Source organism: Bubalus kerabau, chromosome 8 (assembly GCF_029407905.1).
Source record: "Bubalus kerabau isolate K-KA32 ecotype Philippines breed swamp buffalo chromosome 8, PCC_UOA_SB_1v2, whole genome shotgun sequence".
Classification (NCBI taxonomy): Eukaryota; Metazoa; Chordata; class Mammalia; order Artiodactyla; family Bovidae; genus Bubalus; species Bubalus kerabau.
In genome coordinates this window covers 84416192-84430973 of record NC_073631.1, presented here as the reverse complement: position 1 = coordinate 84430973, position 14782 = coordinate 84416192, and the positions used below count along the sequence as shown (strand labels likewise).

The window sequence follows — 14782 nt, the reverse complement described above, 5'->3', positions numbered from 1 at the left end:
CCTGGGCCCCTACTCCTCTGGTCTGCAACTAATGGTCACTTTGCTCCTAGAGGCACTGTCTCTTCTTCATCATTAATTTCTGCCTGTTCTAAATGGTTGTCATATCCCTTAAGAATATTTAAGAAGCAACCTACACTAAAATCTGTGTTCATCTATGGCCCAGTTTCTCCATTTGTCTTCCGAGTTTGTTTCTGCACCTTCTGCTTTCTCCTCAACCCAACCCATTCAGCTGTGGTTTCTATCTCATTGATGAAATGACTTTTCCCAAGGTCACTGGCAGCCTCCATCTGCCAAACTTAGTCATGGCCTGTGGGAGAGATTCCTGTGCTTTCAGCCCTTGCACCTCTTCCATTCATTCTCCACACACCAGCCATGGTAATTTTTAAAAATGGATGAAATTATGTCACAGTCTTGCTTACACCCTCTCCAGAGGCTTCCCATTACAGTTATAATCAAACTCAAAACACTTTTCCATGGCCTTCAAGGCTTTTTATGATTTAGTCTCTGCTCCCTCTCTGTCTCACCTCCTGTTTATGCTCCCTGATACTCATGGACTCCATCTACTCTGGCCTTCTTCTGGCCCCGAGAATGTGGCACACCCTCTCCTGTCTTGGACCTCTTTTCCTGTGTCTAGAGTGCTCTTCCCTCAGAGCTGGCTGGTGTCTTTATAAAATTCAGATCTCAGCTCAAATGCTGCCTCATCACAGGAGTCACCCTTGGGCATCCTGGTTAAAGTAGCCCGTCCCCACTGTCTATCCCAGTGCCCCTGTGTTCTCCGTTGCACTTACCACCAGTGGAAGAGTCTGTTTCTGTGTGTGTTGTCTTAGGTTCCAACATCTAGACCAGGGATTGGGACCTGAGTTGTGGAAAGCCAGGTGTTTTTCATTGGGGCTGAGGAGTGTCTCCTTGGTGGGATCTTTTCCTGGATAGCCTTTTAAAAGTAAGGGATCTGCACCTCATAGTTACTGAGGAATGTTTGCACTTTGAGAAAATGTCTTTGGGAATCTCTGCATTTTTTAAGTCACAGACTGAATTGTAAATTTTTCTGAAAGGGAAAGTGTTTTAACCCAGTTGGTCTAACTGCTAACTAATTTTTTGCTTTAAAAGCATACATACTCAACTCTTAGAATATTAATTGATACAGTAACACCCTCAGCTCTTGTGGTATAACTGTTTTAAAAATAAAATGGTAGTTACGTAGCCATGAAGTGATTACAGCTGCCAGCAAGTGAAGATCATAAGAGTGAGAAGTCATTTCCTGCCTTCATTAGGAATGCCAGCAACAGCATGCTCCATACGCTTTCTTAGATGAGGTGTCTTTTAGACTTCTACTTATCTGAAGTACACTATTAATTTTCACTGTTTCTGAGCAGTGGTAATCATTTAGAATCCAATGATTTTGTCCTTGATGTCCAGGAAAAAGAGGGACTCGATCCTTGTTTATTGAGTTAAATTGAACTATTAGCCTCCAAATGTGGATTCCTTATCATACCTGTCACAGTTCAGGTTGCCTCTACTAAAAAATGTTTATGACATAAGAATAATAGGATCAAAAATTGCATATATAGTGTGATCTCAGTTATGCTTACAGGTTGCAGCTTGTGAAAGGTATGCTGTGACTCTCTCAAATATGTCTCAACTTATTCCTGTTGTTATATGGATAACAAGATTTGGGTTGTTGTTTTTTTTTCCTTAAGACTTTTCTATATTGGGCAGATAGGAATATGGGCATGATTTCTGGGGCGGCCTGAGCAGCACCCAGCTCTTGGGTGCCCTGCACAACCAGTGTGTGAAGCACAAACCCAGAGCAGACTGTCCTCGCCTGAACTTGTGATGGAATCTCTAGTAGCAGTAACTGCTTTATACCAGTACCATCCAAAGCACTCCCCAGGTTAAGTCAGACTCCGACATTTGTTTGTTCATTTGACACACATGTACTGATGTTGCCAAGTAAACCAGCAGACATAGCGCCCATACTCAAGTTGCTTCCAGTATTTTTGGAAGAAGACCTCTATTAGGAAGAGCACACTTGAGCAGTTCCAGCTCGTGATAATGGTCATGAAGGAAAGGTATCATGTATCATGTGAGCACAGAGCAGGGGAGAGCCTAGTTTAGGTTGAGAGTTTCAGGTAAGCCGAAACCTCAAAACTGAGAGGAGTTAGCCAAGAATATGCCAAATGTAGGAAATGGCATGATAAAGGTCAGGAGGCAGAGAAGAGCACATGAAGAATCAAGGGAGACCAGTGTGGGTCTGATGCAGCCAGCCTGGGCGAGATGAATGAGCATGAGATGGAGAAGTGGGCAGCGTGAGGGGTGGTCCTGTGAGTTGCAGCTTGTGAAAGGTGTGCTGTGACTGAAACAAGTCAGAGATGCTGAGAAGGTACCTCTAAAGAAGGAACCCCCCTCCAACCTCTAAAAACAAAAAGTCTCTTTGCATGGGCCTCCACACAGACTCAGTGTTTGCTCTGACCTCACCGCCTCTTTTTTCTAAGGACTGGTAACCATGACCAAAGGTAACTGGGTACCATTGGTGTGCATCACCACTCCAGCTTCTGGGGGAACCTGGTCTTTCTGCACTGAGCACATAAATGTGGTAAACAAATGCATGTTCTAAGGAAAGTGAGGGCACGCTGATTCATGTATTTAAGTTAGGTTACCCATCCCATCACAGTATGTGCAGGTGTTCCAGCAACACGATCCTTGGGAATTGGGTGCACAGTGTTAGATTCTACTTATACTTCAACTTCCAAGTTGTCAGGATGAGGTTTCTTTTCTGAAGTTAGGAGAAACGTCTCTATAATTATTGCCAACAGAGATTAATGTGGAAACAAAGTGATCGTTCAGCCTGCTTTGTACTCTGCGTGACCATATTCTTGTACAGCTAATACTCCATTACTGTCAGCATGTGGTCGTCCTGGGAAGTTTTTGCTTTCTGTCAGCAAACTCATGACTGAAAACTATTATAAGAAATGCCCTTGAGTCATATACTTGTCTTATTGCCATGGTGTTTTCTGATAAGTGGTTCTTCCCACAAATGAGCATACTTCATTTGCCATCTGTTTAAAATCCTAGCAGAATGGAAACTAGTAACTTGAAGCCTAAGGACTTCATATCTCTTTCATACACTGGAATTCTGACAAAGAATGTATTGAGCATTACTTGTTCTTTCATTCTTTTTAGATTCTTCTTAATCCTTTGGTGAAAACTCTGTGACACAAGATGGCTGCAAATAAGCCCAAGGGTCAGAATTCTTTGGCCTTACACAAAGTCATCATGGTGGGCAGCGGTGGTGTGGGCAAGTCTGCTCTGACTCTGCAGTTCATGTATGATGAGGTAAGTGCTGATTGTATCATGGATGTCAAAGTTTGGGCTTTCAGAGAGTGTTTCTCTAGCTTAGCTTTGGTTGTATTTGAGTCTTTGAAAGCTACTGATCATTTTTTTCCTGGTTTTAAATTCAGAGCCAACATTTGTATGCAGCTTGATTTACCAAGTTGAGAATTCAAGGTCCTTAAAAACGTATGCTTTTAAAAAACAGAACAAAAGTGAAAACAGTACCTTTCTCTGAGCAATATGTGACTTTTTTTAATTTTTAGTGTCTTAATAGTGAGACCCACCTTGAATTAATAGAACTGGTAGATATAGTACCTAGTTGAGACTTGAGGTCAACATATATAAGGTATCCTTTAATAACTCAATGAAAAAAAATCAGTAATTTATTGTATATTTGGCCTGGTACTACACTCACCACTCAGCAGGTGAAGGCTGTGTCTCTGAAATAAAATTACTTAACAGGTTATAGATTTGTGTGCATGTATTTGTATTAGACTTTATGGCCCCAAAGTTAAGGTCTCAGTCTATATACAGCAATGTATTTTTTCCATAGAGCCTTGTTATTAAGGCTAAATGATTTGAGATGCTAATTAAGTTTTAGCATTTATCCTCAATTCTTCTGCCTCCCAAATAGAAGTAAGGATTTATGGTTACTCTTTCTTACCTGGTCCTCACAGCAGTCTTGTGTGGTAGGTAGTGGTATCCTCATTTTACAGATGAGAAAACAGAAGTTACCCAACCTGCCCATGTAGAGTGACCTCTGATGAGTAACTCAGTGTTAAACCTAGTCTTCTGAGAAAAATATCCTGCAGATTTTTTATCACCCAATGTCTCTTTTCATTGCCTGCTCATCAGCATTTCTTTCATACACACAGAAATTTAAAAAAAATTTTATTGTTGATTTACAATATTGTATTAATTTCTTCTCACACAGAACACTTAAATCCTCCAGTTGTCCTGCTTAAACAATTTGGAGGGGGAAAATTGAAATGGTATTTTAAATGGAATTGCTAATATCTGTTCAGTTCTGTTCTTCATACTAGTCACCTGAATAGCTGCTTTTCTTTAAATTAATCCTTAAGTCAGTACCCTTCTTGACAGTAAGGCAGTCAAAAGTAAGAATGTTCATATGTCTAATGTTTGATAAATGGTAAAGCTTTCATTTAATAGTCATAATATTATCAGATACAATAACTGAATGTATCCATTAAATATTCATAAATGTTTATAAATATTTTATATCTGTGAAATAATAGCATGTAATTATGGTAGAATGTTCTATATCTTTTACAGTTACAAATACACTGTGTTTGATTTTTCAGTAAATATTTGTTGAGTGTCTCCATGTACCAGACACTCTTCTAGGCTTTGAGGAGACATTGATGAATAGACTGGTCAAGGTCCCTGCCCACAGGGCTTAAATTCTAGTATGGGGATTTAGACATTGAGCAAATAAATAAGATATCAGATAAATATTTATAGGAACTAATTAAAAGCCCACAAAAGTATGTGTGTAATCTATATACACACACACCAACAGTGATACACTGATGAAAAATATCAAGGTGAGATTTAGAGAGTAAAAGTTAGAAGTACAATTGTAAAGTTGTTTAATTGTGCTATTTTTAAAAATGGGAAGACTGGGGGAAAATCTCAAAGTTCAAGATTTGACATTCTACAGAGTGGTTATAAGGCACTTTTTTGACTTGGTTCATTTTGGAGAAGGAAAAGATTTAGCCATACTTTCAATCCTTACCTAAATATTGACTTACTTTGAAGTCATTTTCTACAATTCTGACATGAAAATTTATATTTGGAGTCACAAAAAAGGATTCTTAAACATCTGATAAAATACTTATGTAATAGTGTTTGCAGGTATAGCGTTTTAAGGAAGAGTCACAGTTTTCAACCTGTCAATGACCTAGAGCTGTTCAACCTCCACTTTTTGTAAAAGAAAAGACCTCTGAATTGTCTACAAAGGAAATTTAAACGAATGTAGCATTTACCACTAGGGAAAACTTAATGAAGGTTACATGTGGCTTCTCAGTACTATTTTGGCACCTTCATGTGAATCTGTATTTCAAAATAAGAACCTTTGAAAAGTAAAGATGATTTAGAAATGGAAGTGCTTTTCCTCATTCCCAGTTTGTGGAGGACTACGAGCCGACCAAAGCCGACAGCTATCGGAAGAAGGTGGTGCTGGACGGGGAGGAAGTGCAGATTGACATCCTGGATACAGCTGGGCAAGAAGACTATGCTGCCATTAGAGATAACTACTTCCGCAGCGGCGAGGGCTTCCTCTGTGTCTTCTCCATTACAGAAATGGAATCCTTTGCAGCCACAGCCGACTTCAGGTATGTCAGGGAGTCGTGTCATGACACTGCAGAACAACTGCCTCCTCAGCAACGAGTGGACAGCTAGAGGCTCTTAACCTGGTTGTCTTTCCCTCTAACTGTGTTTAGTCCCTCTCTGACATCAGTATGACTCTGTCCTCCGTGCGCTTGTACTCACATATTCAGTGCACCGTACCTAACCTCACAGCCAGCTCTACCAGTGCCAGCTGCAGCGCAGCCTGAGTGTGTGACAGCCTACATCCGCAGTCTCCTTATGTGTACTGAAGCGTTTCCCTTTGCAGTACAGTACTGCTGCTGCCGTAAAAGCAGATGCCTGGATCACATAACGATCTCTGACCCAGATTTTGAGTCTTTCTGTGTTAGTCACGGGTGTCTCGGAACCTGTGTCGTGCCCAGCAGGCACGTCGCCATCCTCCTCACAGTGTAGACACTTTGATAACACACACTGAACTTTTAGTGGAAATAATACCACCATAGATTGACACACTGTCTTGTTATACAATCTTTTTAATATCTTATTTACTGTTTGTTTAATCGAAATCTGTCCTCCACTTGATTTGGGGCAGGGGATTGGGAAAGTGAAAAAGGGGAGAGATGTTCTCTCTATACATAAGACAAATATAGCATAAATAAGTTCTTGAGTAGTGTCATAAATACAGCATGAATAAAAACAAATATTCTTTATGTATTTTTATTTTATTACCACATAAAGATAAAATAATTTTTATTATTATTACCACGTACACGTGGTCTGCTTTGGTGTGGGGGGGCAGGCACGAAAGAAGCATATAATATATCCTCTGTTTTCAACGTTCACACAGCCGAGTTGAATAAGGCATGAAACCCAGTGTCAGTTAGTGATAAAGAAGATATGGACAGCAATTGTTACAGGGGATCCAAGAGAGGAGAGGTGGAGGCCTTCAAGAGCTAGATAACCTTGAAGGACAACAAGGATTTCCAAAGATGACGAAAGACGTCATCCCTAGCGTTTGGGCAGGAAACTGAACCAGGGCTTACACAAAGCATTCCTCTTCATGTATACATGAAAGTCCCAAGAACTCAAAAGATTGTAAGAGAACCTTCTTTGCAAAAGAGCATGTCACTGAGAAACCTAGGAAATGTAAATTTATTTGTAAAATTAAGTTTGTTGGTTTCTGTAAGGAAAAGTTTTTTTGTACGTGATAAAGTGCAAAGAGTGGCAGATTCTGGTAACTTGTAACCCTGGGAGACATATTGAAAGTTTCGTGTCAGTGCTTATTCATTCTTTCAAAAAATATTTGAGTGCTTATTCTGTAGCAGATTCTGTTCTAAGTAATAGAATATATTTTGTCACCATAGTCACCAAAGCCAAAGTGGTTTCTCAAGGGAATGAGGTATTTTTATGCCAAGAGAAAAAGTCTTGGGCTGTTGCTATTACAGAAAATAAGTGAATCATTCATTCTGTCCTACCTCCAATGTGTTGCCCTTCCCATAAATAAAAAATGTTCCTGGTAACTGACCAGCAGTAGGAAAGCCATTTTTAAGGTGGTTTGAATGGTAATAGAATAGTAGGCACTCCACATGATCTGACCTGCAAAGTGTAGCACAATGTCAGCTCCTCTTTTTAATTTTTTTTATTGTAGTTGATTTTAAAAAAATTTTTATTGACGTATGGTTGATTTACAATGACATGTTAATTTCAGCTATATAGCAAAGTGATTCAGTTTTACATACCTAATTATTTTTTTATATTCTTTTCCATTATGGTTTATCATAGGCTTTGAGTGTAGTTCTCTGTGCTATCCAGTGGGACCTTGTTGTGTATCCATTTTACATGTAATAGTTTACATCTGCTTATCCCAAACTCCCCCAACCCATTCCTTCTTGGCAATCCTAAGCCTCTCTTCTATGTCTGTGAGTCTTTTTTCATAGATAAGTTCATTTATGTCATATTTTAGATTCCATACATAAGTGCTTTCATATGGGATTTCTCTTTCTGACTTGCTTCACGTAGTATGATCATCTCTAGTTGCATCCACGTTGCTGCAAATGGCATCATTTCATCCTTTCTTATGGCTGAGTAGTATTCCATTTTATAGGTACCATATCTTCTTTATGCATTCACTCATCTGTTGATGGACACTTAGGCCGTTTCTTTGTCTTTGCTATTGCGACTAGTGCTGCTAAGAACACTGGGGCACATGTATCTTTTTGAATTAGAGTTTTGTCTGGATGTATGTCTGGGAGTGGGGTTGCTGGATCATATGGTAATTCTTAGTTTTCTGAGGACCTTCCATACTGTTTTCCACAATGACTGCACAAATTTACATTCCCACCAGCAGTGGAGGAGGACTCCTGTTTCTCCATGCCCTCTCCAGCATTTGCTATTTGTAGACTTTTTAATAATGGCCATTCTGACTGGTGTGAGGTGGTACATCAGTATAGTTTTGATTTGCATTTCTCTAATAATTGTCAGCTCCTAAATATAGCCTTCCTGGGCCTCCTGTCACGAAGGCAGAATCCACTGTTTCCTCATCAGTGTTTGTGATGTACTCTGCACAGCCCCAGTAGCACACTCACCACACTCTGACACTGAGATTGATTTCTGTATGCTGTGTGTTTTTCCTGACAAGGTAAAAACACTTGAGAGCAGAACCCATTTCTTACCCATTTCAGTATCCCTGATACCCACATTTGGCACAGTTGCTAGCATATAACTTATAGTGTTTATAAGGTTTCGATAGAAATGTTAGAAAACCCTGTTGCTTTTTGTGGTTCTCACTTTCCTCAAGATAAAAATGAAGCTTGACCAGTTTGTAAAGGTGCTTTTCTATTCTAAAATTCTATAATTGTCTCTCAAACTCCAAAGGGAGCATCACTTTAAGCAAAAATGCCAGTAATGATTACAGTCATCACAAAGGTCACTGATCACCCTAACAAATTTAATGATAATGGGAAAGTTTAAAATATTGTGAGAATTACCAAAATGTGACAGAGAGACCCAAAGTGAACAAATGCTGTTGGGAAAGTGGCACCGATAGACTAGCTTGACACAGGGCGACTACAGACCTTCAGTCTGTTAAAAAAAAAAAGAGAGAGAAAGCAGTATCTGCAAAGCACAGTAAAGTAACTGCAGTATAACAAGATATATTTGTATCAGTAGTACTTCATAAATGATGATAAAGTGTGTTGACAATGGAGAAACTGGGCGTGGGGACATGCAGGAACTCTGTCCTCTCTTCACACCTTCTCTGTAAATCTGAAATCATTCTAATGTAAAGAGTTTGTTTTGAAAAAGCCTTTAGAGGGACTTCCCTGACAGTCCAGTGGTTAAGACTCAGTACTTCCACTGCAGGGGGTGCGGGTTCAGCCCCTGATTGGGGAACTAAGATCCCAACTGAGATTCTCAAAACGTAAAAAAGGTTTTAAAAACAAGGCATTTAGAATGAAGTTGCATTTGATACTTTCACTTCATGCCTCTACTGCCATATTTGTACTCTTCCTTGGTGTATTTTTCCTCCATTAATGAAGTGAATGTGAAGCTCAAATGATTGAGGGTAGCTAAAGGAAGACGTGCTGCTTGTTTCCTCCCGTGTAATAAATGAGTTCATTGCTAAGAAGCATAAATAAATGCCTGCATGCGTTATTGGTTATTTTAACACATAGAGATATTTCCTGCTCATTTCCTCTTATCCAGGGAGCAGATTTTAAGAGTAAAAGAAGATGAGAATGTTCCATTTTTGCTCGTTGGAAACAAATCAGATTTGGAAGATAAAAGGCAGGTTTCCGTAGAAGAGGCGAAAACCAGAGCCGATCAGTGGAACGTTAACTATGTGGAAACATCTGCCAAGACGCGGGCCAATGTTGACAAGGTAAAAGGGGACCCTTCTCACCACAACATCATGTTAAAACAGGTTGATTTGCTTAACTCTGCTCCATCTGTGTCTAGAGATTCTGTTGAGACTTTCAGAGAGAAATTTAATACACGTTGATGTTTATCAGCCCTGAAGGCTCAAGGACGCTGTTAGGACTTTCTTGACTTCACCTTGTCCTTAGGTTCCCAAAGGGTGCAAAAACATGAGACAGCCACAGCAAAGCACTGGCCAGATTCCTGACTTGAATCCCTCCTCTTTTTTCTTTTTTTTTTCCTTTCCTTTTCCTGTGGCTGGAGAATATTTTTTTTTTTTTCTTTCCTTTTCTTTTCCTGATTGGCTGGAGAATCTTTTCTTTTCTTTTTTCTTTGCTTTTCTTTTCCTGATTGGCTGGAGGATCTCTGCGCTGACACCTGCCCATCCCCACTCAAGTTCTCCCAAGGGAAGGTGGCTCCCAAGATGAAGGAGCCCGGAGGGAGAGGGTTTTGAAATCTCGGTCACCACAGCTGCACTCCCCACCCTCCACTTCTCTTCTCCACCCCCTCACCCCGCTCTCCACCCAGGGGGAAGAGAACTCCTCTGCCCTCTTCCCTCATCTTTGCACTTTGTGCGGATTGGCCCTTCCTGGAGACCAGGGGAGGAACACCTTGGAGCCTTCCCAGGTGCCATTCATCTGCCCCGCCGACACCACTGTCAGCGTTCAGGAAGCCCGCTGGTGGGGCTGGAGCAGCTCTGGGTGGGAGCCCTTCCAGGGAGACCTTTTCAGTCCCCGACTATCTCGGCCCTACAGGTGCCTCAGAAAAACTAACATGCAGAAGGATTGCCTATAAAGCCTGATAAACACAGGTTCCTGGGTCTTCTCCAGAGACTTGGATTCATTTGCTCTGGGGTCAGTCCTAAGAATTTGTAGATCTCGTTAGCTCCTGGGTGTGCAGGTGGGGTGGTGGGCCGCACTTGAAGTAACGCTGCCCTAGGTGTCTGCCGGCATTTGTGAACTAGTCTGCTGTGTCTGTAGATCCATAACCCTGGTCCAGAAATCATGATGTTAAAAGTTTAGAGGTTCTTTCTGCCTGTTTACTGTAGGTTTAAAGACATTGTCATTTTAAGCTCACTTTTTTTTTTCCAGTCACACAGTCAGATTCCTTTAAGTCCAGGATATCTTTACAACATGCTACAAGAGTTCTACTCAGTAAACCAGTTTCCGCTAGTTACAGCAAATGTTTTTCAAAATACTAATGAAATATAGTTTAAGATTCAGTGTGTATGGGGTTTTGAAAGGCACCACAGAACAGTATCATAGCATATATATACTTTGTTTCCTCCTGTTTAATATCTGGAGCAGATGGTAGAACACACACTAAAACCTATTTGAACTAAGGGGAGTGGGGAGGAGAGGTGAACAGTAACTGTCCGGCTCTGAGGCTTGCAGCAGTCCTGTGGTGTCACCTGCTGGCATCAGAGGCCCGGGGGAAGTACGGTCATGCACATTGTCAGAGTTATCACAGGACAGTGAGAAAAAGACCAGCAACCCAATGGGAAAACAGTCAAAAAATATAGACACCCTTGTCATAGAAGAGAAGTACAAATTGCTTTTAAAGTTTAAAAGCGGCTTAGTCTAACTTATAATAGGAAGCACAATTTAAAAATAGGACTTTTTTCTTACCTGTTACATTGGGGAATAAAGCAACAAGACTGATAATAATACTGTTGACAGGAGTATGGGGAGGAGGGGAAAGGAACTCTCATAGTTCGTAGAAGGGCAGTTTGGTAATTATCAAAATTATGACCCCATCAATTCAAGTTCTAAAATTTATATAAAGTCATACATCCATGTAGCAGTAGTCACTGAAGCATTATCTGTAGAAACAAAAGACTGGAAATATCAAAGTGTCCAATAAGAGACTATTTTAAAGGCTGGTGCATCCATATAATGAAATACTGTACAACCATTAAAAAGAAATGAAGAGAACTTCCCTGGTGGCACAGTTGATAAAAAACTGCCTCCCAGTGCAGGGGACACAGGCCGACCCTGGTCCATGAAGGTCTCACAGTGCCGCGGAGCAAGTAAGCCCGTGTGCTGCCACTGCTGAGCCTGGGAGCTGCAGCTACTGAAGCCCGCGCACCTGGAGCCTGTGCTCGCCAACAAGAGAACGCACTGCAGTGAGAAAAGCCTGTGCACCGCAACCAAGAGTAGTCCCCACTCACCACAACTAGAGAAAACTTCGAGCAGCAGTGAAGACCCAGGAGGCCAAAAATAAGTATTTTTTTAAAAATGAAGGTAGAGCTAAATGTGCTGATCTTCAGCATTAGGAAATGAAATACAGAACAGTAGCAGTAACTGTAGTTTGCTGCCATCTGTGTTTGAAACACATCATGCACACAAGCACACATCTGTGTGTATCGGGGATATGCAAGAATCTAGTGCCTGTGACTGCCACCAGGTAGATGCATTTTTCACAAGCACCTCAGTGGCTGCAGAAAAGTAACGTGCAGCAACTCTTCAGCCACAGCATGAGTCCACATCCTTCAGGCCCTACTCAGTGTGCACTCAGACACTTGCCTGGAGAATCCCATGGACAGAGGAGCCTGGTGGGCTACAGTCCATAGGGTTGCACAGAGTCGGACACAACTGAAGCAGCTTAGCATGCATGCATGCACAGACACTTGTTAGTGATATTGAACTTTTTAATTATTACACTAATAGCTTTTAAATTATTATGCTAATATCTCCCATTACTTGCCAATTTCTAGACAGACAAAAATTGATAAATCCTAAAATACTGTGCAACAAGCAATTGTTTTCTAGTGCCTGGTATCAAAATAATAAAGGAAGCAGTCATTTTCCACAGCTGTTTTTAAAAGTGGGGCTGAAGAAAGGTTAATAAGTGAAAATTTTATTAAATTAGTTTAAAATTGTAATTGATAAAATATATTTGCTAATTATTAATTACTCAAATGTAATCCATTGGGTTACATCTTTGGAGCTATCACTTGCAGTGCATGTTTATTTTTATCTTGAAAATTCAGATGAAAGATTAGGTTATATTATGTAAGCAGATTTTACCCGAAAGTGTAATTCAGAAAATCTTCCTGTTTTCCCATTTTTTTAACATACTTGGAAGAAGCAGACTTTAGTTCTATACTTTCCTGTCCCTGTACTCCCCAAATAAGAGCTCTTTAATATTCATATAGTACTCCCAATGTTTACTGCTGTGATTCAGAGATGTACCAGGCACAAATTATCCACTTGCTTTATTCTGTTTTTTTTGTAGGTATTTTTTGATTTAATGAGGGAAATTCGGGCCAGAAAGATGGAAGACAGCAAAGAAAAGAATGGAAAAAAGAAGAGGAAAAGTTTAGCCAAGAGAATCAGAGAAAGATGCTGCATTTTATAATCAGAGCCCAAACTCCTTTCTTATCTTGACCATACTAATAAATATAATTTATAAGCTTTGCCATTGAAGGCTCAATTGACTGAAATTACTTTAACATTTTGGAAATTGTTATGTATCTCTAAAAGCATGAATTGGAACTGCACTGAAAGTCAAATTCACTTAAAAAGAAATTAATGTGGCTTCACCAAGAAGCAAAGTTCAACTTATTTCATAATTGCCTACATTTATCACGGTCCTGAATGTAGCGTGGGCGCTTGTGTTTTGCCGGCAGTCTTTCTTGAACTGTTCGAGAGGTGAGAATGGGGGTGGACAATGGGAGGAAAGGCTACTTCCTCTGGTTTATTATAAAGCTTAAATTTTATAATCATTTTAAAATGTCTTGGTCTTCTACTGCCTTGAAAAAGAAATGACAATTGTGAACATGATAGTTAAACTGTACCACTTTTTTTTAACCATTGTTATGCAAAATATAGAAGAAAAAGTGACTGGCATGATTGTTGCATATAGTTCAATTGAGAGTAATTCATCTGTGAACCTGCATTAATTACCTGGTGATTAACTTAGAAAAGTGGTGTAAACTTGTACATGGAAATTTTTTAATATGCCTTAATTTAGAAACTGAAAGATACCTGGTTACATCATTCTGGGTTGTATCTGGCATCCTCATGGTGCGGTGGGCCCACTGCCCACGTGTCCTGGTGAGAGAATATATGTCAGGATGGGGGACAACTTTTGTATAGAAGATGCTCAAGAAATAACTGCTAGAGTCTGTCCAAATGTAAAATGTGTGCCATACTCTGGTTCTTGAAAATGAAGTTCCAGAGCTCCTTGATTGCTTTTAATTAACTGTAAGGTAGTTTAAAAATGAAGGACCAGCATATACTTGTAAGATAATTTTAGACTATGAGGATTCAGTATGTCTCAGTGAACCCTTATTCTTTAAGATGCTGATCCCTGGAAATCCTTTTATGCAAGTGGTGAATATGTGTTAAGATTTTGATCTCTTTGGAGCAGGGCATAGGAAAAGTGTCCACGGTGCTAATGCATTTTGCACTAGACCACTTCGGGAAAATAGTTGTGCTTGCCATCTGTTAACTTCTAAATTTGTATTCCTGAGGTTGCAGTTTGGCTGTGCGGGAGTTACTAGGAGTGTTTGTAGTCTGTGTTCATAATGAAGAACACTGTAGTTACATTTTCCTAAAGTTAACATCGAACAGCCAAACCTGAGGATAGTGCAGAAAACATGTTTGCCACCAAACAGTAGGCTCTGTCCCTGTTGTACGGCGTGCCCACTGAAGGGACATAATTTCAATGGGAAAAATACCACTATCAGATTTTTCTTTTCTTTGGAATGGGACTAGGGCAGTTGTTTCAATAAAGTTTTGCTTTCTTTATGCTCAGTCTTAATCTCAGCAAGTCAAAGATGTGTTCAGGCATTCCAGATAACAGATGTGTACGTAAAGTTAACACAAATAGGCTATTTAGGAACTGAACTCTTTAGATACTACATCCAGCTTGTCATGTTAAATATTTGTCCCTAAAGGGTTTGAGATGTACATCTTTCATTTCCTATTTTTCATAGGCTGTGCCGTGTGCAGAATTAAAGTTCCCCATATAAGCGCCGCCCCACGGGCCCAGCAGTCTCCACGTGTACTTGTTGCAGTCTCATTTAACCAGGGGTCCTGACCACTAATGTCGTGACTTTGCTTTGAGACCTTTCCTCTCCTGGGTACTGAGGTGCTATGAAGCCAAATGACAAAGATGCATCACATGTCTTAGGCTGATGCCACTACCCGACTGGTTTATTTGCAATTTGAGCCATTTAAAGACCAATAAACTTTCTTTTTTTAAA

General features: G+C 40.2%; 1 protein-coding gene across 3 annotated transcripts in view; it reads left to right on the top strand.

Moving 5' to 3' along the window:
- The window catches only part of RALA (RAS like proto-oncogene A), a 61708-nt gene extending 46926 nt beyond the window's left edge, over positions 1-14782 (top strand). For all 3 annotated transcript variants that reach the window (XM_055590759.1, XM_055590760.1, XM_055590761.1), the window contains 4 exons: positions 3181-3333; positions 5476-5684; positions 9361-9535; positions 12808-14782. In XM_055590759.1, the coding sequence (XP_055446734.1) occupies positions 3220-3333; positions 5476-5684; positions 9361-9535; positions 12808-12930 (621 nt within the window). In that variant the 5' untranslated portion in view covers positions 3181-3219 and the 3' untranslated portion in view covers positions 12931-14782. The remainder of the gene's footprint in view (positions 1-3180; positions 3334-5475; positions 5685-9360; positions 9536-12807) is intronic.